This window comes from Micropterus salmoides, unplaced genomic scaffold (genome assembly GCF_014851395.1).
Source record: "Micropterus salmoides isolate LMB-PRFRI ecotype aquatic unplaced genomic scaffold, ASM1485139v1 Ms_hic_scaffold_7, whole genome shotgun sequence".
Lineage (NCBI taxonomy): Eukaryota > Metazoa > Chordata > Actinopteri > Centrarchiformes > Centrarchidae > Micropterus > Micropterus salmoides.
In genome coordinates, this window is record NW_024044459.1 from 37,653,726 (window position 1) to 37,677,117 (window position 23,392).

A 23,392-nucleotide genomic window follows, 5' to 3' on the forward strand; every position below is an offset into this window, starting at 1 on the left:
GTCTGATGTTGCCTTGGTGCACAGACTCTCACTCGTTCTCCTTCCTTCACTGATCAAACTAAAATTAAACTGAGATAAACTCCAGAGCCGTTAACGTTTTGCCGTGTTCAGCTGCAGTGACGACAGGTTCATGGTGATAAAACCCCTGAAATGTGAACGAATGACACCAAACAGGTTGTTTTAACATTCAGATCCAGACGGCCCATCGATCCGTACCAACAAACAGAACAGAACATTTTGTCCCTGGGAAGTAAAATATCAGTGCAATACCAGCAGGTTGCAATCACTGAAGGTTACAGCACAGTAGAGTACAGTTAGAGTCCAGTAGAGTCCAGTAGACTGAAGTAGAGTCCAGTAGAGTACAGTACAGTCAGAGTCCAGTAGAGTCCAGTAGACTGAAGTAGAGTCCAGTAGAGTACAGTACAGTCAGAGTCCAGTAGAGTCCAGTAGAGTGCAGTAGACCGAAGTAGAGTCCAGTAGAGTAGAGTACAGTTAGAGTCCAGTAGAGTGCAGTAGAGTACAGTTAGAGTCCAGTAGAGTCCAGTAGACTGAAGTAGAGTCCAGTAGAGTACAGTACAGTCAGAGTCCAGTAGAGTCCAGTAGAGTGCAGTAGACTGAAGTAGAGTCCAGTAGAGTACAGTACAGTCAGAGTCCAGTAGAGTCCAGTAGAGTGCAGTAGACTGAAGTAGAGTCCAGTAGAGTAGAGTACAGTTAGAGTCCAGTAGAGTGCAGTAGAGTCCAGTAGACTGAAGTAGAGTCCAGTAGAGTACAGTACAGTCAGAGTCCAGTAGACTCCAGTAGACTGAAGTAGAGTCCAGTAGAGTAGAGTACAGTTAGAGTCCAGTAGAGTCCAGTAGAGTAGAGTACAGTTAGAGTCCAGTAGAGTGCAGTAGAGTCCAGTAGACTGAAGTAGAGTAGAGTACAGTTAGAGTACAGTTAGAGTCCAGTAGAGTGCAGTAGAGTACAGTACAGTCAGAGTTCAGTAGAGTCCAGTAGAGTGCAGTAGAGTGCAGTAGAGTGCAGTAGAGAACAGTACAGTTAGAGTCCATTACAGTACAGTTAGAGTGCAGTAGAGTCCAGTAGAGTACAGTACAGTTAGAGTGCAGTAGAGTGCAGTAGAGTCCAGTACAGTACAGTACAGTTAGAGTGCAGTAGAGTCCAGTAGAGTACAGTACAGTTAGAGTGCAGTAGAGTGCAGTAGCGAACAGTAGAGTACAGTACAGTTAGAGTCCATTACAGTACAGTTAGAGTACAGGTAGAGTACAGGTAGAGTGCAGTAGAGTAGAGTACAGTTAGAGTCCAGTAGAGTCCAGTAGAGTCCAGTAGACTGAAGTAGAGTCCAGTAGAGTACAGTACAGTCAGAGTTCAGTAGAGTCCAGTAGAGTACAGTACAGTCAGAGTTCAGTAGAGTCCAGTAGAGTGCAGTAGAGAACAGTAGAGAACAGTACAGTTAGAGTCCAGTACAGTACAGTTAGAGTGCAGTAGAGTCCAGTAGAGTCCAGTAGAGTACAGTACAGTTAGAGTCCAGTAGAGTGCAGTCCAGTAGAGTGCAGTAGAGAACAGTAGAGTACAGCACAGTTAGAGTCCAGTACAGTATAGTCAGAGTTCAGTAGAGTCCAGTAGAGTGCAGTAGAGAACAGTAGAGTACAGTACAGTTAGAGTCCAGTACAGTACAGTACAGTTAGAGTCCAGTACAGTACAGTCAGAGTTCAGTAGAGTCCAGTAGAGTGCAGTAGAGAACAGTAGAGAACAGTACAGTTAGAGTCCAGTACAGTACAGTCAGAGTTCAGTAGAGTCCAGTAGAGTGCAGTAGAGAACAGTAGAGTACAGTACAGTTAGAGTGCAGTAGAGTGCAGTAGAGTCCAGTAGACTGAAGTAGAGTCCAGCAGAGTACAGTACAGTCAGAGTCCAGTAGAGTCCAGTAGAGCGCAGTAGAGTCCAGAGTGCAGTAGAGTGCAGTAGAGTGCAGTAGAGTGCAGTAGAGTTAGAGTACAGTCAAGTGCAAAAGGGTAGAGCAGACTGCTGTTGGAGTACAGTTAGAGTAGAGCACAACTAAACTGCAGTTAGAGTACAGGTAGAGTACAGGTAGAGTGCAATAGAGTGCAGTAGAGTGCAGTAGAGTGCAGTAGAGTGCAGTAGAGTGCAAAAGGGTAGAGCAGACTGCAGTAAAATCTGGAGTACAGTACAGTGCAACAAACAGAGTACAGTTAGAGTAGAGTGCAGCAAGACTGCAGTTAGAGTATAGCAGAGTAAAGTAGAGTACAGCAGAGTAAAGTAGAGTACAGCAGAGTACAGCAGAGTAAAGTAGAGTACAGCAGAGTACAGCAGAGTAAAGTAGAGTACAGCAGAGTAAAGTAGAGTATAGCAGAGTAAAGTAGAGTACAGCAGAGTAAAGTAGAGTACAGCAGAGTACAGCAGAGTAAAGTAGAGTACAGCAGAGTCTTGTACCTGCAGGTTCTTCCTCCAGACGTTGACGGCAGCGAAGGCGAGCTGCATCTGTTTTCTTCGAGCGTCTTTGTGTCGTTTGTAGGCGATCTCAATGAAGATGAGGAAGATCCCGGCGACGATGCCACCGGCAACCAGCATGAACACACCTGAGGAGGTCAGGTGACGTCAGGTGAGGTGACAGGGTTTCTACGCACTTTGTCAAAGCCTTTAAAGACCTCAAAATGGAAACTACTACGTTTCCACAGCAGAACGACTGCACATTAGAGCTGCCTAAAGATAATAAAATTCAGTCTCTTGTCTGTAGGTCTGATTCCTACCTGCCATGTTCTCGAAGGTGAGGGTAGCGGGGGCGTTGCTCCTGGAGTCACACTCCTGATATCGAACCCAAGTCTTGTCCAGATCCTCCATGAAGCCGTTCTCATGAGAGCTGAAGAGAAACAAAGAAACATAATAAGACATCAACACATACGAGCAAAGTTGGAATAAACATTTATCAGTAGGGCATCCATAGCCTATCACAAAACTATCCCTACTTATAGCATACTAAGAGGTGGCATCAAAGGGGTCTCAGTGGGGTATTACAAACGTACCAGATGGGTATCATTAAGGTATCCGTGTATCGAAGGAGTATTAGTATAAGTAGGATATCAGAAGGGTATCATGCGAGTGTCAGTGGGATCCTAAGAACATTTGGGTATCATTAGGATATCTGCATATCAAAGGAGTATACAGTAAGTAGGGTATCAGCAGGGTATCACGAGGGTGTCAGTGGGGTATTAAAAACGTACCAGATGGGTATCAGCATATCAAAGGAGTATACAGTAAGTAGGGTATCAGCAGGGTAATCGGGAAAGCAAAAGAGGGGTAGTAAAATATCACTAATTTATCAGTAGGGTATCACAAAGGTATCCATAGAGAATCAGTAGTGAATCAAAAGTTCATATTATTATATTATAATATAAAAGTATTAAAAAAAAGTATTAGTAAGGTACTAGAAGGGTATAGGAGAGTAAACAGTAGGCTATCAGTAGAGTATGGCTAGAGTAGCCATAGTTTATCAGTAAAAGTATCAATGGGCAATGAAAAGGTACCACAAGGTCGTCAGTGGGGTATTAAAACATATCAGATATCAGAATCAGAGTATCAGAAGGAAAACAGCGGGGTATCTGCAAGGTGTAAGATGGGGTATCATAAGAGTATCATTAGGATAGCAGCATATCAAAGGGTATCATTGGGTGTCAGAGGACATCTGCAGACAAGTGTATCACAATGGTATCAAAAGAGTATCAGAAGGTATCGGTATTGTCATTGGGATATCAGTAGGGTATCAGAAGAGTGTCATTAGGGTATGAAATTATGAGGGGTATCAGTAGAATATCTATTTTGTAGCAGTAGGATATCAGAAGGCTGTCAGAAGAGTATCAGAAGAGTGTCAGAAGGTATCTGTATGAAATAAGAAGGGTATCAGAGAAATATCTGTGGCGTAGCAGTAGGGTATGTCAGGTACCAGAACGGCCTCAGCGGGGTACCACAGAGTATTAGCAGAGTACCAGTATGGTTCCAGTAGGGTAGTAGTATCTGTAAATCATCAGGTTGTTTCTACCTGAGAATAGCCAAAGAAACATTCTGTTTCCAAGGACTGTCTTTCCTCATCCCAATCCCGAATCCGGAACGAAAGAAAAGTTCTCCTGTCGTCACCAGATCACACTTCTGCGAAGCCTCGAACTCCAACACAGCGCTGTCCCAGATGAAGGCGTGAAGCTCACTACAGGAGGAGGGGGGGGGCAAGAAAACATCAGGTGGTGGATCAGTACATGTCTACAGATATTTTCACATTACATCTCTGAGGTACAACTACAAACTTCAGGAATATTTAGCTAAATGTATAAAGAGCCTACTTGTCTCTGACGGCCTGGATGGCTTCAGCAGCGCTCTCATAGTTGTGTTTCTCCATGTGCCGGTACATGGTGCTCAGCTCCACCTGCCGTCTGAAGTAGATATCCACCGAACTCTGCTTCACTGTGGCGTAGATGAACTTATCTGATGGGTTACGCAGCTAAAACAACAGAGCAACAATCACAGGGTCAGAAATGATTATTCACGGTCAGAAATGAATATCTCCTGTGGGCCACTGTAGGAGGTTTTTTTTGTGTCTTACTGGGTAATTGCTCCTGATGCCTTCAGGGTCAGAACATTTCAACAAATGGGGCAATAAAAACAGCCTAAAGCAGAAATAAGGTCTTTACCAGAATTAGTTTCCAAGTCGACTCTGAGTCGCCTGTTAAGGCAGAACATTTTACTTTTAGGGTTGCACTTCACTTCTCCATCTTTGAGCATTTTTGTTTAATAAATGCTAAACAATGACATTTTTTCTTCAATATACTTACAATTATGAGGAATATGTTATTCACTCCACTGCCCAGTTAAACTCCAATTACATGGCAGTGTTTTACCAACAAGACTTTTAGTGTCTTTAATCATCTGTTATGTGAAAATATCAGCTTTCCACACAGTTAGATAAAAAAAAAGCATTTACATTTCATGCTTTGACACATTCTGCCATCTTGTGATAATTGACAAAATCCCCTTTAATGTTTTTTTGTTGTGTTTTTTGTTGTGTGTCCTCTGGGGAAAAGATTTAATAGTACAGATGCGTACAGACAACATGTTAACATGACCTGATAAATAAATGAATGAATAAAATAAATGCATTTAAAAAATAACTACAACAATTACAATAATAATAGTAATAATGTGTTGCTCGGTCGTCTGTTTCAATCACCCTTCTCTATTTCTGTTATAGTTAGCTTGTAAAACTTTACAGCCTGACATGCTGTTCCTCCTGTATCCTGCATTGCTCTGTTTACAGTGACAGAGCTAAAAAGTGGTGTGACTGATTAACTGAGGTTTGACTTTGAGGCTTCTTGTCTGATAATTCGAATCATCACCATAAAGGAAGCAGCCGTAGGCACCACGTAGCCAGCAGGAGGAGAAAATGTCAACCAGTACAAACCACTAAGCAGATAAAACCTCTTCTGTTACCGTCTCCTGTGATGTACCTCAAGGCTCCACCTTAGGCCCCAAGTTGTTGTTATATATGCTTCCACTATGATTTGTGTTTTTTTAATAGCTAATTTTGTTACGTCGCTACGCTGACGACACGCCGCTGTACTTCCCCTTGAAACTGAGTGAAACACAATCTTCTCTTTTAAGTTGTCTTGAGGATGTGAAATCTGATCTCTATACAAACTCCATAAATCCAAGTTTTGTTTTGAGTCTGTGGTAAAAACTGACAAACAAATGAATTAATTCAAATCATTAGCAGGAGCTTTTTTCAGATTAGGTCTCCAGCAAATATCGATCACGTTATGATTATATCTTGAGTCTGTCATATGTAGCTTGCCGGTAGCAGCAAGACTCATCACAGGTACCAGGAAGACGGACCGCATGTCACTGGTACTGCTGCACGGGCCTCACTTCATTGGTTACCTGTTAAACAGAATTGATTTCTGATTGATTGATTGATTATTTAATATTCTTTTTGTTATGGTCTGCCATAACCCAGAGTTCTGGGCAAAGACGAGACAAGAGGAGGAACGCTGGTACGAACACAGGCAGACACACTGATTGAAACACTGGTGAATCAATGAACTTGCAACAAGTGAGAGGGTCAGACCAACTAAAATACACCAGGGGTGGACGTGCTGAGACACAGCTGATTCACATAAGACAATCAGTGAAGTAAAACAAGACCATGACACCAAGGACAGAACACCAACAACGTAAAACAGGAAATACTGCAAACATGAAACACCAACACGGCACAACCGTGACACTTTGTGACGCTCTACATGGTTTGTTCGTTGGTACCCGACGCAGAAAGATGTAACAAAGCATAGCTTTTTGACGCTCTGGATATGAGAATGGGCTTAATCTCCTCAGTCGATTCTCTACATCAGACCACTTACTCCTGCTCCACGTTCCCAGTCAAGATCCAAAGGTGACCCAGTGGACCAGTGGACCAGTGGACCAGTTTACCTTCACTGTCAGATCATCATTCTCTCTATCTACCACCACGTTTAAATCCCAGCTAAAGACCCACCATTTACACAACTGCTTTTCAGTCCTTTTAACTACCAAGATAACCCTTAAACTGTTTTAATTGAATCAGTTACAGCTACATATATATTTGCTTGTATTTTAATTATCTTTATATACATTTTACTCGACCTGATTAATTTGGTTACCGTGGACGTGTAAAAGATGGAGTAGATTTGGGGGCAAAAATAATCAACCATAAAGTAATACTGGTTGATATATTTAGATAGAGCAGGAAAAAGCGTTGCCAGTGTCTCACCCTGGGGTCATTGATGCCAGTGATGCGCTCCTCAGGCCGGTCCAACACAAGGAAGGCTGCCAGGTTGGCAGTATATGATGCTACAATAATCATAGCGAATCCTGCCCACACCATACCCAGAATCCTCGCTGAGAAACTCCTGGGAGCTCCTGTAGGGACAGACCAAAGACAGGTGTTATTACTGTGTGGTCAGCCGGACTGTGGGACAAGATGTGTCGGCTGAGAGGACAACCAACCTTCTCCTATCCCAGAGTTCAACAGTACTCCCCATGAGAACCACATGGCGGAGGACAGGGTGAGGGCGTCTTCTTCTTCTTCTTCACTGTTAACTTTAAACCTTCCAAACGGGCTGCAGAGGCACACAGGTACATTTTATTATGCAACATTATATTCTACTGTATTGTTTTAATTTAATCTATTGTGTTGTATTGGATTAAAGAACAGGTTCCCATTTGTTGAAGTTTATCTTTTAATAGTCCTGGCAGTCCTGTTTGTGTTTGTGCTGTAATGCTACTTTCAGACCAAACGCGAGGCATGCGTTGAGCGTATTGATTTATCTTCACTCGCGCTACTCAGCAGTGAACCACCATGTGTTTCCGACTTCCACTGTTGTTGTTAGCTGTTGGCTATTGTTAGCTGTATAACAGGAGGCTGCTTGGAGAAAGTTGAACTACCTGGTGAGTTCGGAAAATATTGATTCCAGCTATTGTTGTACTTTACTGTAAATAAGTTAGCACAGACCTGATCGATCCGAACTCCATTCAGATAATAAGCATTTTTAAAGTTGTTGTCTGGCTGACAGACCTGACAAAGCATGACTTGTTGATATGTTTAACCAATCAGCATCATGTTGTAGTTATTTCGGCATCATTTTGATCTATTTATTGCAACTAAATCGCAGCAAAATGTTTATTTGGGAACATACCGCTGTAGTAAACCAGGCTGTGTTTACTCGCAATGTATGGGAACTACAGGCAAATAGTCCTGCGATCAAACATCAATCACGCGACGCGATTATTAAATTCGAGTTTGGTCTGAATGCACAGTAATTGTTCCTACTGCTCACACGGGCTGCAGACAGTTCGCTTCATAAAGACATTTCAATGTAAGTGATAGAGGACAAAATCCATCCTAATATGAGTTTTACAAATTAAGTGGGAATCTTTAAAAGTGCCAAATTCCCTCGTTGTGTTATTGTTACTTGGCAAAGAAACACAAGGCACAAAGTTCGGAGGATACCCCCTCGCCTCTGAAAATGTGTTTCTGCTGACTTTAACAACATATTATCTCCATTTGACCTCCATCAGAGATGTGTTAACGTCCAGTGTTAACGATTACAGCAGGAAAAAGTTATTCAACGTACACACTGGTGAGTCAGAAATCCTTTAAACTGTGTCATATTGTGTTGCCAAGTGTGGTTACCTGATCCAGTCAGAATCAAAACTGTGTTGGATCATGTTTTACTGTGTAGTACTGTGTAGTATTGTCCTGTAGTACTAGTATCGTGTTGTAGTATCATGTGGTTACCTGAACCGGTCTAATAGGTAAAGCATCACTGCCACCACGTGGACCGACAGACCGACTAACAGCCACAGTGTGCTCTGAAACGGCTGCATGAATGAATCCAGAGTGCTGCGAGGGATTTCCTAAGCACACAAACACAATCATCATCATCATCATCATCATCAATGTACAACGATAATGAGCTGAGTGGATCAGGACTCATCAGCTGTGGCTTAAAATTTATGTTTTTTTAAATTATTCATTCCACATTTTAGTAACTTTAGAGTCACAAACATCATGTTGGAACGCTGGTGTGAGGAAACATCCTGCCGTTGTGGCTGAACGGCTGCTCGCTGCTCCAGTCACACAGAATCCACTGTTTTGATCCAGGAGAACATTGGGAGCCTTAAAAGCACCACGAGGAGGCTCCAGATCTGACCCTGGATCAGATGTGTTCAGGCAGAGCGGCGCCGCCTGAGGGTCGATTGGAAACTATCGACCTGCTTCCTGCTCGCTGGCGGTGAACTGGGTCACGCTGACCTAAAATATCTCAAAATATCCGGCAGAGCAGCGTGACGGACTGACCCAGACTGTGAGACTGTGAGGGGGTTCAGGTCTGTCCACTCCATCACAGTGAGAATAACGGACTCCTTCTGCTCGCTGTGCAGCAAACTTTAAACCTTCAGCTGCAGGAAGTTATAAACCTGTAACCCGGTTCTTCTCAGATCCTGAACTGCACTTACACAGAGTCACTTCTTTTGTTGGACTGGTCGATTTTAAGGGGCTGCTGCTGTTACGTTTATCACTCTTCTAGACCCCTCAGATCATCAAACCAAGCCCTTTTAGCGTCTCGTATGAAAACACAAGTTGATCGTGCCTTTTCAGTGGCGGCCCCAGGACTGTGGAATAAACTTCCCTTGGTTTTCAGATCATCCCCCACCACCAAGACTTTTAAGTCTCGTCTTAAAACACATTTTTATTCTTTGGTGTTTGAGCTTATCTGTCTTGTTTTTCTATCTTTTGCTATATCTGATAAATTGATTGTCCTGTTGTTACGTACCTGCTTTGTTCAGCATTTGGTCAATCCTTGGTTGTTTTAAAATGTGCCACTTCTGTGGATCAGATATCTGATCTCTCAACTGTTACATGTTCATGTTCCCAAGAAGCATTCAAGACAGACTGAAGTCGTCCACGTCACCTCTGCAGGAGGTTTGAGACTCGTTCTAGCTGGATGTTGAAAAGGTGTAAATGCATCCGTCTGTCCAGGATCTTCCCCCCGTCCACAGAGTAACTGTGGACCAAATGTCTGATGGTCCCAGCAGGCTGCCTGCTCTCCGTGTGACGACAGCTGCTAAAGTTTCACTGAAATCATGTCTACACATAAAATCTGATCCCTGATCAGGTCAGCTTCTGAAGCATCTGAAACACATTTGTGTTTTGAAGGACTCCTTTAAACACAGCAGAAGTCGGCTCACCTTCTTGACGAGGATGGTGAGCCCCTGGTATTTGAAGGGTTTGGAGAACTCGATGTACTGAGCGCGCTCGTTGTTGATGGTGAGGGGAGCGACGATCATGTCGGCCAGACCTCCCAGCAGCTCCCCCATCATCCCGTTCCACTCCTTCTTATTACTGTTGTTGACCTGCGGGAGGAGGGAGGAGCACAACACATCACCTCCTGCAGTGTGCAGCACAACTCTGACTTCAGGGTCACGAAGGTGCTGAAGTCAATATGGGCAACTATGGATTGTGTATCGCAATATCAATGTCTATGGTTGGTACAGAAAGGTTTGAATCTTTCTTGTTGCCAGCGACAGGCTCAGACGGTCTTCACGCTGAAAGCTAATCCAGCGTTTCTCGCGGCTTGATTACAAAGTCAATGCAAAGATGTGACTTCCTGTGAAGTCGCTCCGGGCGGCGCGGAAGACGCGTTTGTTGCCACATTAACATGACGCTGAGTCGCGATAGCCTATCAGCGGTGAGATTGTTGAGATTAAAACGCTGATTTATCTTCACTGGAGCTTCTCAGCAGCTTCCGTTCACATCCGGTCCCACGGTTGTTGTTAGCGTCGGTCGGCCCCCCGAGCTCTGCTGGACTACGACTTCATATTTTTATAGAAACTCGACGTTACTTGGAGAAAAGAAAGTGAGGAGGTTGAACTACCTGGTGAGTTGAAAGCTGTCGTTGTACTTTACTGCGAACAGGTTAGCGTAGCCCTGATCGAGCCGAACTCCATTCAGAAAACGGATGAATTCATATGTTTAACAAATCAGCATCATGTTGTCGTTATTTCAGCATCAGTTTGATCCGTTTACTGCTCTTAAATCGCAGCAAGTTTGGGTTCGTACAGCTGGAGTAATGGCGAGTTGTGTTTATTCACGCATTATCGCGTTGTGTGTGAACTCTTGGCAGTTGTCCGGCAATAAAACCCCCGCGAGGAGAGCGTTGCGAGGATTAAATTCTCGTTGTATGTGAACGCACCTTTACACCAGGTGTCTGACAGCATCATAGAAAAGATCCCTTTGAGGGACGCCTGGTGACCCCGTTTGTTTTTAACAGGAAACTCGAGGACAGTTCTTCTTCTGAAATCTTGTGAGAGGAGAGTTTCAGCAGGAAGACGCCGGTGGAAACGTGACTCAAAGCTCGAGAGGGGAGTTTGTAAAGTCTTGCTAGCAGCTCCTCTACGTACACAACAAACTCCTCTCCCTCGTCTCCGCCGGCGTCTCCCTGCAACAACCCGCCTCTCACCAGATTCCAGAGCGAGAACTGTCCATGTGGGATGTTGGGCCAGACGGAGGCGTTGTAACTTCTGCCATGATCTTAAAGTGTAGTTATCTTAAAGTGCAGTCGTGCCCGTGAGCTCAGCTTGTTATGAAAATAATTTATGGCTAAACGCATCGATAAAGTAGCGAGAACCGTGTGACGCGGTAGAAGTACATATGTTTTTGTTGCAAATGTACTCAAGTAAAAGTAAAAAGTATTAGAAGTACAGTTTATTTTAAAAAGTACATGTAACGATTCAGCGCCTTCCTTCAGTAAAAGTATGTAAGTATTATCAGCAACATGTACTTACAGTGTGAAAGTCAAGTACTCATGTTGCAGTAAAATGTTCCCGTCTGCGTTTCTCTGTTAGATCTGATGTTTCTGGATTAATATTCCTGCTGCATTAATGTGTCTGTTGCATTTTCCCACTGCGGGTAGTTTAATCTGCAGCGATGCATCATGGTCTATAAGATCATCATGTGTTTGTGGCGCCGCTGTCCTGTCAGAACCATGTCAACACCCAGTCTTCAGCTTTTTAAAGGTTTTAAAGAGTTTATTCAGCTGAAGGAGGAAGAGGATGTTCTCAGCACTTAAAGGAACTCTTCATCAACTCTTCACCTAGAGATACGGGATGAAAAACTGGAAAGTAACTAAAGCTGTCAGACACATGTGGTGCATTAAATATTCAAATCGTCTCATTGTAGTGAAGTCCAGATTCAGCATCCTTCTGCTTTCAGACACCGATTTTTTATCTGGAAGTGATTTGATTTCATAAACAAATCTTTTATCTTTCAGGAAAATGATTTAAATTATAAATAAATCTGTAAAGACAGAGAGAAGACAGCAGGAGCAGGAGGAGGGGGAGTCATTAGACAGCAGACAGACTGGAGGGAATATAAAAAGGAGAAGAGGATGTGATAGAGGAGGTGAGAGGAGAGACGGCAGCTAAGAGAGCAGCAGAGAGAGACAGAGAGAGAGAGACAGTAATGACTTAATGTCTCTCAGCCTCAGCAAGGTCACAACAAGGGACAGAGCGGTGGTCGCCATGGCAACAAGCCTCGGCAACGTGCTGGTGTTGAATCAGTAAACAGGTTGGAGAGAGAGAGAGAGAGAGAGAGAGAGCGAGCCACAGCGACATCATCATCGTCGTCATTGTTTTTTAAAGTCAACATTTCCTTTCCCCGACAGACCCGAGCTCTGAGCCGGCTCTTCTCTTCTCTTTGCTTTTTAAAGAGAATATTTAGAGGAAATACAAACATTGCAGAGTCAGTTCTGTTTAATACCCCAGTAAACATGCAGGTCTTCCAGTCCACAACAACCTGTATGTTGCCTGAGAGGCGAAACCCAGGGTGTAAAATGTCTGATTGGGGAGATTCCTTGCACACTTTAGTCATCAGCTCAGGATCTGCTGAAGCACGATGCTATGTCTTTATTTATTCTGTTGCCTTGCTTGTATTGACCAAATAACGATAATCTGGCATATTTTCACTGAAGTGCAGCAGGGCAATAAAATGACAAATTCACAAATGTTTGATTTAATTCATCTAATTTTTTAATTATGATATTTATTTTCTTGAGGAAAAAAGATTTTACCTGATTTTACTGGTGCTTGTCTTGAACAGATTTGATGATAATCTGATTGTTGTGTCTCAGATTTGAGAAGTGAGCCACAGTTTGGCATCAATTCCCCGTCACTCAGGAGCAAAAAGCAGCCTTTAGAATGATTTTAAAATAAATAGATAAATAGTGACAAAATCCACGTGAAACACTGAGCCACTTACTCGCTCCTGTGTGCCAAATTTCCCATCAGCCACCAGGTGAACCTCATAGGTGAAGTTCATGCTCATCGCCAGCTTGATGAGCAGGTCGATGCAGAAACCATAGCAACACTGAGGGACGGTGGGCTGACCTGGAGACACACAAGCATAAAGCGTAAAGAAGAAGGCGTGTGGGTTTGTGTTTCCGTGACGACCAGTGCCTCGCTTCTTCCTGCGAGCGACAACAAATATTTCTACACAATATTTTCCGCCAAAGTTTAACCAGTTTGGGCCATTTTGGGTTCCGTTTAGGGTTCAGTGTATCTGTGTACCTGGGGTGGTCCCGTTGGGTCCGGTACAGATCACCTTCTTGATTAAGACTCCGTTGACGGTGTACTCCTCTTTACACGTCCCGTCAGTCTTTGTTGGCTTCACGTAAACAAACGGCTCCTGATGGATCGTCACAATCTGAACACACACACATAAACACTGTTTAATAAAGCTGCTCTAACTGTAAAGCTGAGTGCAGCAAATTCTCGCTATTTACACATATTTTGACCCGTGGACCGTTTGTGCAGTCTGTGTTTATTTGACCATCTGTGCTGACGTTAGCTGTTAGCTACCAGCAGTGTTTGACATGTTGGTGTTCTAGGCGGCCGCATGCAGCCACATATGCTCGCTCCTCGATGTAGACCACCGAAAAAAGCCACTCGGAGAAACAAACGCTGTCTGGACACGACATCAGAGACCTGCTGCGGCTCTCTAAGGTCCTCTGATCCTCGATCCAGGACTAAAACTAAAGGAGACTCGGACAAGGCTTCCGGCCGTGGCCCCCGGGGAATATGTATGGGGCACCGGGGGCCATTACTACAGGCCATCCATTTCTTGTGTTAACCACAGTGAGAGTCAAACACGTTTTCAGCGTGGGTGTTGGTCTCCCCCGAGGTTGCTCCTTGTCTCCGATCCTATTTGTAATATGTCTGGAATATTTATAGATGTCTGGAATACCCTGCTTCGCCTGCTGCCACCGTGACTGACCCCGGATAAGCAGAATATAATGGATGGATGGATTTTTTGGTGTTTTATTCTTCCTCTGTCTGTATTTTTCTGTTGCCTTACTTCTCTTGTGATTCTGCTTCTGTAAGGTAAATACTGTATATGAGTAAAGTTACTTCTCCTTTTATATGAACTGCAGTCATAAAACTCTGGGATAAACCCACTCACACCTTTACAGTTTTGAGCAGAAACAGCAGTACCTTCAGTTTAGTCGACATCTGGTATCCAACTGGTTTCTCCGTCTCTCCTCCGGGCCAGATGATCTTCCTCTGAGGGTTCATCACGACCTGAAACACACACACGGGTTGTTTTGTTTTTCCACGTAGGTCTCGCTGCGACAAGCTGACTAAATGTCAGCATCAATACTGCATCTGCACATCAATAGTTAAAGAGGCAGGAGACTCTGATGATCTCTGTGCCCGTTGAAGATGCTGCACAACGAAACAAATTACTGAGTGATGCCTCGCATGAACTCAGTTTCCCACAGCCCCCATTTATCAGACCCCTACCCGAACACATGGACTCAACATTCACAGTAATCATAGGTTACTGTAGCCGTGGTCGGCGTTATAGAGGTCTGGTTCTGCAAACAACATATGCCGCGTTTTCTTGCCTTACCGCTGACCGAAAGAACTGGATCACCAAGTCATCCATGAGGAACTCTTTGCAACGAAAGGACCCAGTTGAGGTGGTTCAGGCATCGGGTAAGGATGCCCCCAGGGGCTCCTCCCTAAGGAGGTGTTCAAGGCAAGTCCAGCTGGGAGGAGGCCTTGGGGAAGACCAAGGTCTAGACTATGGCTCCATCCCATTTTACCCCTTACCCCTATCACTTAGCCCTACCCCATCTGTTTTGCACGTTCAAGTCTAGGGGTCCCAATTCTTGTTACAATAGAGGGGTTGACAGAGAGATTTTTCAGAGGCACACTCCAAATGGAGGGCTAGGAGAAGGTTCCCAGAATACAAGTATTGTGTTTTTTAATTGGTGACTTAGATCGATTGATGTGTGATATAACGTTAGCATACATGAGTGATTTCCACAGCGGAGGGCGCCATATTGGAGTTGTTTTCAATCGTCGTCATGGAGAAATTCTGTAAAAACTTGTCGTACTGTTATCGTCAGAGCCATCGCTGACTACTGCAAATGCATCAGGTTCCTGAAGAGCTGTTGCATTTCATAGGGGAATGTTTCAACCCCTTGGCCCTTGTAACTCTGTTTTCAGGGCAAAGTGTGTAATGGGATAGAGCCTATATCTCCACACTGGCCTGGGACCAGTCAGAGCTGTGGCTCTGGAAAAGGAGGTTTGGGCCCCCTGTCATCAGTGAGGAACTCATTGTAGAACCGTTGAAAGGAGCCAGTTGAGGTGGTTCAGCCATCTGGTAAGGATGCACCCGGGGGCCTCGGGGAAGACCCAGGTCTAGGTGGGGAGATGATATCTCCACAGTGGCCTGGGGACACCTCGGGATCCCCCAGTCAGAGCTAGCTCTGGAAAGGTAAGTTCATGGCTCCCTGCGGCCCCCGCGACCCGACCCCAAATAAGCAACTTCAGATGGATGGACGGACCACTGACTGATAACTTCACAGTTCCAGTATTATATTATATTTTCACTTTAAGCCACGCAGTTTTAACAGATACAGGAGTTAACAAAGTCAGCTTAAGTTTGAGTGTTACAAGATGATGTGTGCTGGTGGTTTCTTTACTTCACTGCAGGATTATAACTTTGGACCGATTATAGGTCCAAAGTTATAATAGTTAATAGTTAGTTATGTACCATAGTTTTCTACTCACTGTTAACTGTTTCTCTCCCCCCTTCTTTATTAACATGAAGCATGCATCCCCACTTCAGGATTCTGACCTTGTGTTTGTGGGGGAGTATAAACGTTTCACTTTAGAGACTCTCTGGTGCTCTCAGGTGTGGCGGGGTGTATAACCAGGTGTGTCACTATACTGTACCTGTGAGCCGTTGAAGACTCCGACCTGGACGAGGCGACCTGGTTTCTGCTGGTAGTTTAGGATGCTGTAGGTAGCAAAGCGCCGGTCGCCATCGTCGTTAAACTCTATCCGTCCCGTCAGACCGTCGGGGTACTTGGATGACATCAGCACCCTGGGGAGCCAATCAGAGAGCAGCAGAGTCAGGGTCAGCTCGGTGGAAATCCCATGATGCTGCTGCTGTAAAGACACGGAGACTGTCTGCGATACTAAACAAAAGTGATGTAACTGAACTTGATGGTCTATCTAGGTCACAGAGAGGGGCGGCGGAGTGACAGAGTGGTTCATTATCCCAGTTGTGTCAGACTAAGTTGAAGATGAATCCGGATCAGATCAGTGAAGCGTCTCTGACGCTGAAACGAGTCCATCCCGAGGATCAGAAACACTCTCAGAGAGCCAAACTGGATAAACTGGTGGATGCACAACTGTCACGCAACGTTAGGGTTAGGATTTAACTGGACAGCGAGTCTTCAGTCCTGTGAGGGAGCGACACAAACTGGCTTCTCTTTATTCCAAATTTATCTATTTAAAAATGACTAATCACCACATTTCGCTTAGCATTCTAGCATTTCGTGAGGAACTCAGAGGAACTGGCTTTAAAGAGCCAACAAAATAATATTTATATTCCTTGCATGTTGATTATTACTAAATTAGACTTAGATTTTCTCTTCCTGTAAAACGATAAAATATTATGGATCCTTCACGCTGGGGTTGGTACATAATTTTATGTGATTTTGTCCACCTAACCCCCTCCCATCATATCAACCTGCACTTGACCTCATTAGCGTTGGGTCATTGTGGCTAGCGGAGCGACAGTAAGAGGTATGGCTGCATCGACCTGAGCTGTTGGTTCCTATTAACCTCCTCGTCCTCTGTACAGCCTGTCCTCTGCTGAGAAATCCCATCAGCGCCGCAAGATCTCCATTTTTATTACAGTACATTTTGTCTAATGTGTCACCGCATGACCGAAATGAGGAATGAACTTAAGTATCCACATTTTATCAACCCTTTTAATTATGCAGTAATGCCATAAATTAGACTGGTAATGACCTCACGGTTGTGTGATGTCACAGTAATGCAACACGGAGGCAGGGTTTACAGTTTACAGCAGTCAAAAATTGCAACTGTCAATATGTAATTATTTCTATGCCCAGTCCAAGCAGGAACCTCTGGGTCTGAAAAGTGAATCCTTAAACCTGCGTCCTCTCCAGCAGCCAGCAGGGGGCGACACCAATGGCTGCAGAAATAAGTGTGATTGTATAGAAGTCTCTGAGAAAATGTTTCTACTTGTCAGCTGATTTATTCCCTCAGTAAACACTTTCCTGATGAGTTTATGGTCTCAGTCGCTAGTTTCAAGTCTTCTTCAACACAGCATGATGTTCATTTAGTAAATTATGGTCCCATTTAGAGGAACACAGACCAGGAAGCAGGGGAGGCTTTAGGGCGGGGCTACAAGCTGATTGACAAGTCGCTACCAAGGTAACCTGTCAATCAGGATAGAGGCGACTCGTATCCGCTGGTCTGTGTACATTTAACCAGCGCTGTTGAAAAAGCTTTTTAGAAGTTTTTTTCGGCTGTTCATTTTTCAGTAAGTATGTTTTGTTTTAAGCCTGTTTGTTGCTGGCCAAAATTAGCGTCCCAGCTAATATCACAGTTAACGTGAATAACAGATGCACTTTGCTAACCAAGCTAGCTAGCTCCGCCCTCTCCTCCAAATGTGGTCACGTCTGGTTCCAAAAAAACAAGATTGCGACGGCCAAATGACAAAATCGAGCCTCCAAAACGGCAGCGCACAGACCAACGGGTGACATCATATGAAGGAAGTAAGTTCAACTTCCTTCAACTTCCGTCACGTCTGCAAGCTGCAGATGGATATACTTGTGTCAGTTGGCAAAAGAAATATCCAGCTTGGGATCTGTGTTGCATGTCACCACTCTACTGTCCCTACTGAATCAGATTACTTAAAAACTAAATCCTAAACAGACGAAACAGCTTGCTAAGCCACAGCCACTTTCAACCAATCAAATCAGATCTCTCCGGAGATTATACTGCACGCACATTTTCCATTTAACTCAGAAATATGTGACACTGCAGGCGCTCTGAGTGCTGTTTCACTGGAAGAATCACTCTCCTGTTAACACATTTCATAACTTTGCTGTGTTATTTATTTCTACTTATGTCGTTCCACCTGTTTTCACAATGGAAAAATTCCAACAAGACCGACAACACTGACAAGTAACGTCCCTAGTCAAGTCTCAAATCAAGACCGCCGAGCCTAAGTTAAGTCCAAGTCAAGTGTCAGGACAGGCAAGTCCGAGTCAAGTTTCAAGTCAAGTTCTAATCTTTGAGTTTCGAGTCCTAAACAGGTCACAATGTGCTCTGCACCAAATTTAATACATATACATTTAATAAAAATGTTAAAAAACTTTATTAAATAAGGCGCTAACCTGCACAGAAAAAGGCAGAGGCGTGTTGATGTGCTGCACACAGTATTTTTTTATATCATAATTTATATTTGGGCTTGGGGAGGGTTTCAAGTCTGTTCGAGTCAAAAGGCTTAAGCCTACGTGAAGTCACGAGTCATTGGTGCTAAAGTCAAAGCCCAGTTGCAAGACATTTTTGATATTGTAAAGTCAAGTCTAAAGTCATCAAGACTCGAGTCAAAGTCATGTGACTCGAGTCTGCACCTCTGGGTACTGACCGTTTGAAGAGTGGTCCGGTCCTCCAGATGTTGGTGTTTCCCACGCAGCCCCGCGGAGGCTCTGTAATGTTCTCTTTCTCAAACAGCTCCTGCAGAGACTGTGCCACCACGGCCACGGCGTCCGCGATGTGAGCCGACTCGTTCTTACCGTTAATCAGCTGGAGGCCCAGCAGGCCTGCAACACATATAACGCACACACAAACACACATTCACATGCATGCACACGCACACACACACAAGCACACGCACACACACACCCAGCAAACAGAGGTTACACACAGCAGGAAGCTAAAGAGGCTGCTGACTGAAAACTGCCCTCATTCATACAGACACGTTAATTAAAAACACTTTAAATTAATTTTACAGATGTAATTAAAAGAGTGCTTCAGTGTAATTCACACACACACACACACACACACACACACACACACACACACACAGGGCTTCAGGCGGCAGGTCAGTGTTCAGTAATACCAAAATGCATGCTGGGAGTTCACTCTGAGAATCACAGCCGTTTGTCTCTCAGGACAGAGAAGCCTCACTGAGACGTTATGAACTGTGTCTGGTGTTTTCCTTCAGCAGAAACTCGTCACACTGTGACGAAAAGTGTCTACACCTGTCCTCCAGCTGACCGAGAGAGGCTGGCTAACACTGTTAGCATTCCCATAAAAATACTACTGAGAAGCTAGCTAATGTTGACACCTGAAAACATTTGCATTCCCCACAAAGACAATGGTGAACAGCTAGCTAAAACATCCATCTGAAACTACGAAGAACCGCTAGCTAGCTAGCTGTTAGCATTTCCCACTGAAACCATTGGTTGCATTGTTTACCACAGAGAACAGCTTGCCAACATTGCTCCATGAAAGTAGGAACAGACTAGTTACTTCCATCCGAAACTACTGGGAACAGAACAGCTAGCTAATATGTCTCATTACTATAGCTACTATAACATTTCATCCTGAAACTACTGAAACAGCTAGCTAGGTCAATGTTAATATCTCTCATTACAACATTTTATCCTGATACTAGTAGCCTACTGCTAGCTAACATTTCCTTTTGAAACTTTTGGGAACGGCCTGTTAGGACTGTTAAGTCTCCCGCTGGATACAGACAGCTACTGAAACTACTAGCTAGCTAGTACTCATGACACTGAAGTTAGCTTCCAATTTTTCAGTTCTGCAGTTGGCAGAAAGGGAAAATTTAAGAGAAACTCAGGTCCAGATTAAAAAAAAACATCATCACCGAACCTGAAGCTGTCAAATCTGGACTAGATTGTCCCAGAGAGGCTAAAGTCTCTTTAAAACATAGTTTCAGATTTGTGAAACCTCTTTTCTATTTGTGAAAATGAAGAAAAAGGCAGATTTATATGGTCTAATGTGGTTAACATGTAAAAGATCCATATATATTGCAATTTTTCCTTTTCACAAATATAATCTATGTTTTAAAGAAACTTCCCTGGAATAATCTTGTCCAGATCTGACAGCTCTAGCCATAGTGATTTTTGATCTGGACCTACGTTTCCCTTGACTTTCCCCTTAATTACCGAATGGGAAGCTAATTTCAGCGTCGTCTAGTACTCTCAAAGTAAAGTTAGCTGATATTATGCCCTGAAAGGGGAACTACTGAGTAGACTTGGATAATCTAACATTTCTAAGTGAAGGGTTTTTATGAAGCTCTGTTGGGATGGGATGAATCTCTAACTTTACCCACACCAAACCTACACTTTCCTAACTTAAAGGAGACCTATTATACTTTTCCACATTCTATGACTGATCTATAATATAATATAATGTTACAATGTTGGATGTTCATGGCCAAAGCTTCAGATAATGAGGTTAAAGTATTTAAAAGAAATCCCTGTGAGCCAAAACCTCAGATTTCCTCCTGTTCTGAATGTTTTGAACTGCTTTTTCTACCAACGGCTCCGTAATACGACACCAGGAGCCAGACGGAGCCGCTGTTCCATATATGGTCATTTACTCCCACAGCAACACTCAGTCTGTCTGTACCGCCCAACAACAACCGCCTGCTTCAGGTCTTGGCCAATCAGAAGACAGTGGGCTTTCGGGGGGGGGGCTTAAAGAGACAGGAGCATCTACAGCTTGTTTCAGACAGACCCTGAAACGAAGGCCTACATGAAGAGCCAGTGTAAGAAAAAAATTTTTTTGAACTTTGAATCATGCAAAGCTGCCATACAGGAGTCACAGAACTACAATACAGGACTAAAAGAGCAGTATAATAGGTCTCCTTTAATGTTAACAAAAGCGTTTTTAACATTAAGCCAAAACTTAATCATCTCCAGACTCATAAGGTTTTTTCCTTAAACTGAACCTTACAGTTCGGTGTGCTAATCAAACTTCTTCCAGTGAACTATAAAAGCTAACATCCCTCTCTGAAGCCACAGGGTACATTAAGCTAATATTTCTCCCTTCAACCATTCAGTGAGTTATCTTTCCCCCTGAAACTACTGTTTCTTGAAACTACAGCTTTTAACAAATGAGCTACTGTAGCATCCTCATTAAAATAAACGTCCCACTTCCTTAATCACAAACCCACATGGGCACAATCAGCTAACCTAAACTAATGGGTACAGCTGGTTATTCTAATTAAAAACTAATTGTTACAGCCCACCGGTATATCCAATTAAAATGAATGTGTTCCACTGGAGCAGATCTTATTATTTCTGATGCTAACATATGTTAGCGGGCTGTCATTCAGTTAGCTGAAGCACCAAATGCAGAAACCTTTTCCTCATAGTGTGACAAGTGTCTGGTGATGAAAAACAACATCAAAATCCATAACGTCACAGTACTGCTTCATCGGTTTGTTTTTAGGGAATCGTTTCAGAAACAACCTCTGCGCACAATCCTACACAACTGTACCGATACAGGGTGTGGACATAATAACAGGAACACTCAGCACAACACAAATGTAAATGCTCCGTATGCGTAGCGCTTTTCTAGTCTTTGTGACCACTCAAAGTGCTTTTACACCACACAACAGCCCTGCAGCACAAACACACAGTAAATCTGTGATGCTGTAGAGTTGTTACTGTATTGGGTTGTGTTACACTTTAGGTGTTTATGTTATTCTGTCCATCCCCTGTATAATTTAACCTAGAAAAACCTTTAAAACTGTAAAGAAGTTCGGGAAGGTTGCAGATTGTGGTCTAACCATTCCCGCTTTAGTACATAAGCCTCCAGTCCACCTGGTCTTTGCATGAATTTTGTTTTTACGAGTAGCAACCCAAAGATAATGAATACCTCAGTTTGCATCTGCAGCACAACAAACATTGGACAATGTACATTTTGCACAAAAAGTGTGAGACAGACCAGCACTTCTTTGTGTCTTATTTCATTTCTTTCATTAAACTGGTCAGTGTCTGCCAGCGTGTTTGAGGTTGGCTTGATTTGAATTTGTTTACAGGGACGCTAATAGGGCCAGATGTACTCCAGAATGAACTGGATGTATATGTACACATGGTGCCCACTTAGTCTGTAACAGACATGACTCGTGCGGCTCCGCATACAATCGTAATAATTTGAGTTTATGTCAGGTGTTTTTTCATGTGCAAGAAGGTCAGGATTGTTTTTAGAAATGTGACTTGGCAAAACTGAATATTTTTTAAACTAAAACATAAAAATCTGAAGGCTGTCCATCATTTTGACCGATTAAGACTAAGACACTATTTCAGAAATCATGTAAATCCTCTGCAAAGTAAAGTCAAAGCTCGCACTGAAGGTCAGCCACGACCTGAGCGCTCACTCTGTACGGGTATAAAACGGCCTGTCGGTCCCTGCGGAGCGTTCAGACAATAGTCAGGTAGAAGTTTGTTTGCAAGCAATAACGCTAACAAGGCAGAAATGTGCTGCCTTAATCATCTTTGTGCTGAAAGATCTAAAAAAAGAGGCGGTGCTGTTTATGGACTATGCGGCAGGGAAGAAGCGGACAACATGGCGTGGTCATTTTGCAGAGAGATTCGGAGGTAAGCTAAGTTTGGCTGTATTGATTGTTAACTTAGACAGATAGTGTCGGGTTGTCGTGGCACATTTAGACGCCATTCACCACTTTGTGCAGGTGATTGGAGAAAAAAGGCACCGATCGTGGAAAATCTTTCTGACAGATCAGGTCTTTGACCCGACGCTAAAGGTTTTTGTTCATCTTTTCTCTCCATGAAATGCATAACTGTGAGTTCTGTTTGTGTTATATTACTGTGTTCGAGTTGTTTTTGAAAATGAAATGCTATGAAACAGGCTATATGTCTCCTTCCCATTAAAACAATTTTAATTAGTAATAATAGATTATGTCTGTCAAGCGAGAACATCTTGGATCCATTCTCTTATTTTAGGGAGTTTTAGGGTTTTGTTCAGGGCGCTGCAGCCACTTAATCTCCTCACGAGTTGTTGTCGTCTCCCTGGACAAGAGATTAAATAGAAATCTGAAGACTCAAAGCAGGTTAATGTGACAATAAAAAGGTTTTAATCTGAAGCGGTTTCCCTAAAAAGAAATCTCAATCTTCTCCAACAGACACAAAACAGCTGAGGGTCATTTTCAGAGTGCGGCCTTTCAGAGCTACACTTTTAAGAACATGATGGATCATTTTTTGACACATCAGGAGTTCGGGGAGAGACGGGAGGATGTGTAGAAAAAATGACACATCATCTTTTAAGAGTGCAGCAACTGGCTGGTGAGGATGTTTTCTGAAACAAAAAGCCACAGCAACAGAGCGGGGAGCCGATTACCCAGCAGCCAGAGGGGTCGACGAAGTGTTCAACAAAGCACAGGAGGAAGGTTTCCTTTCAGTTCGGTCTACCAGAA

At 43.5% G+C, this 23,392-nt stretch overlaps 2 protein-coding genes across 3 annotated transcripts in view; both read right to left on the bottom strand.

Moving 5' to 3' along the window:
* LOC119891504 (scavenger receptor cysteine-rich type 1 protein M160-like) overlaps positions 1–23,392 on the bottom strand; it is a 1,270,577-nt gene that overhangs the window by 903,396 nt on the left and 343,789 nt on the right. The gene's annotated exons all lie outside the window — the stretch shown is intronic.
* The window catches only part of grin1b (glutamate receptor, ionotropic, N-methyl D-aspartate 1b), a 100,726-nt gene that overhangs the window by 34,036 nt on the left and 43,298 nt on the right, over positions 1–23,392 (bottom strand). For both annotated transcript variants that reach the window (XM_038703252.1, XM_038703250.1), the window contains 13 exons: positions 18,572–18,746; positions 15,835–15,985; positions 14,083–14,169; positions 13,159–13,294; positions 12,851–12,978; positions 9,784–9,948; positions 8,333–8,451; positions 7,042–7,154; positions 6,806–6,954; positions 4,347–4,504; positions 4,052–4,213; positions 2,766–2,875; positions 2,449–2,594 (listed from right to left, as the gene is read on the bottom strand). In XM_038703252.1, the coding sequence (XP_038559180.1) occupies positions 2,449–2,594; positions 2,766–2,875; positions 4,052–4,213; positions 4,347–4,504; positions 6,806–6,954; positions 7,042–7,154; positions 8,333–8,451; positions 9,784–9,948; positions 12,851–12,978; positions 13,159–13,294; positions 14,083–14,169; positions 15,835–15,985; positions 18,572–18,746 (1,799 nt within the window). The remainder of the gene's footprint in view (positions 1–2,448; positions 2,595–2,765; positions 2,876–4,051; positions 4,214–4,346; positions 4,505–6,805; positions 6,955–7,041; positions 7,155–8,332; positions 8,452–9,783; positions 9,949–12,850; positions 12,979–13,158; positions 13,295–14,082; positions 14,170–15,834; positions 15,986–18,571; positions 18,747–23,392) is intronic.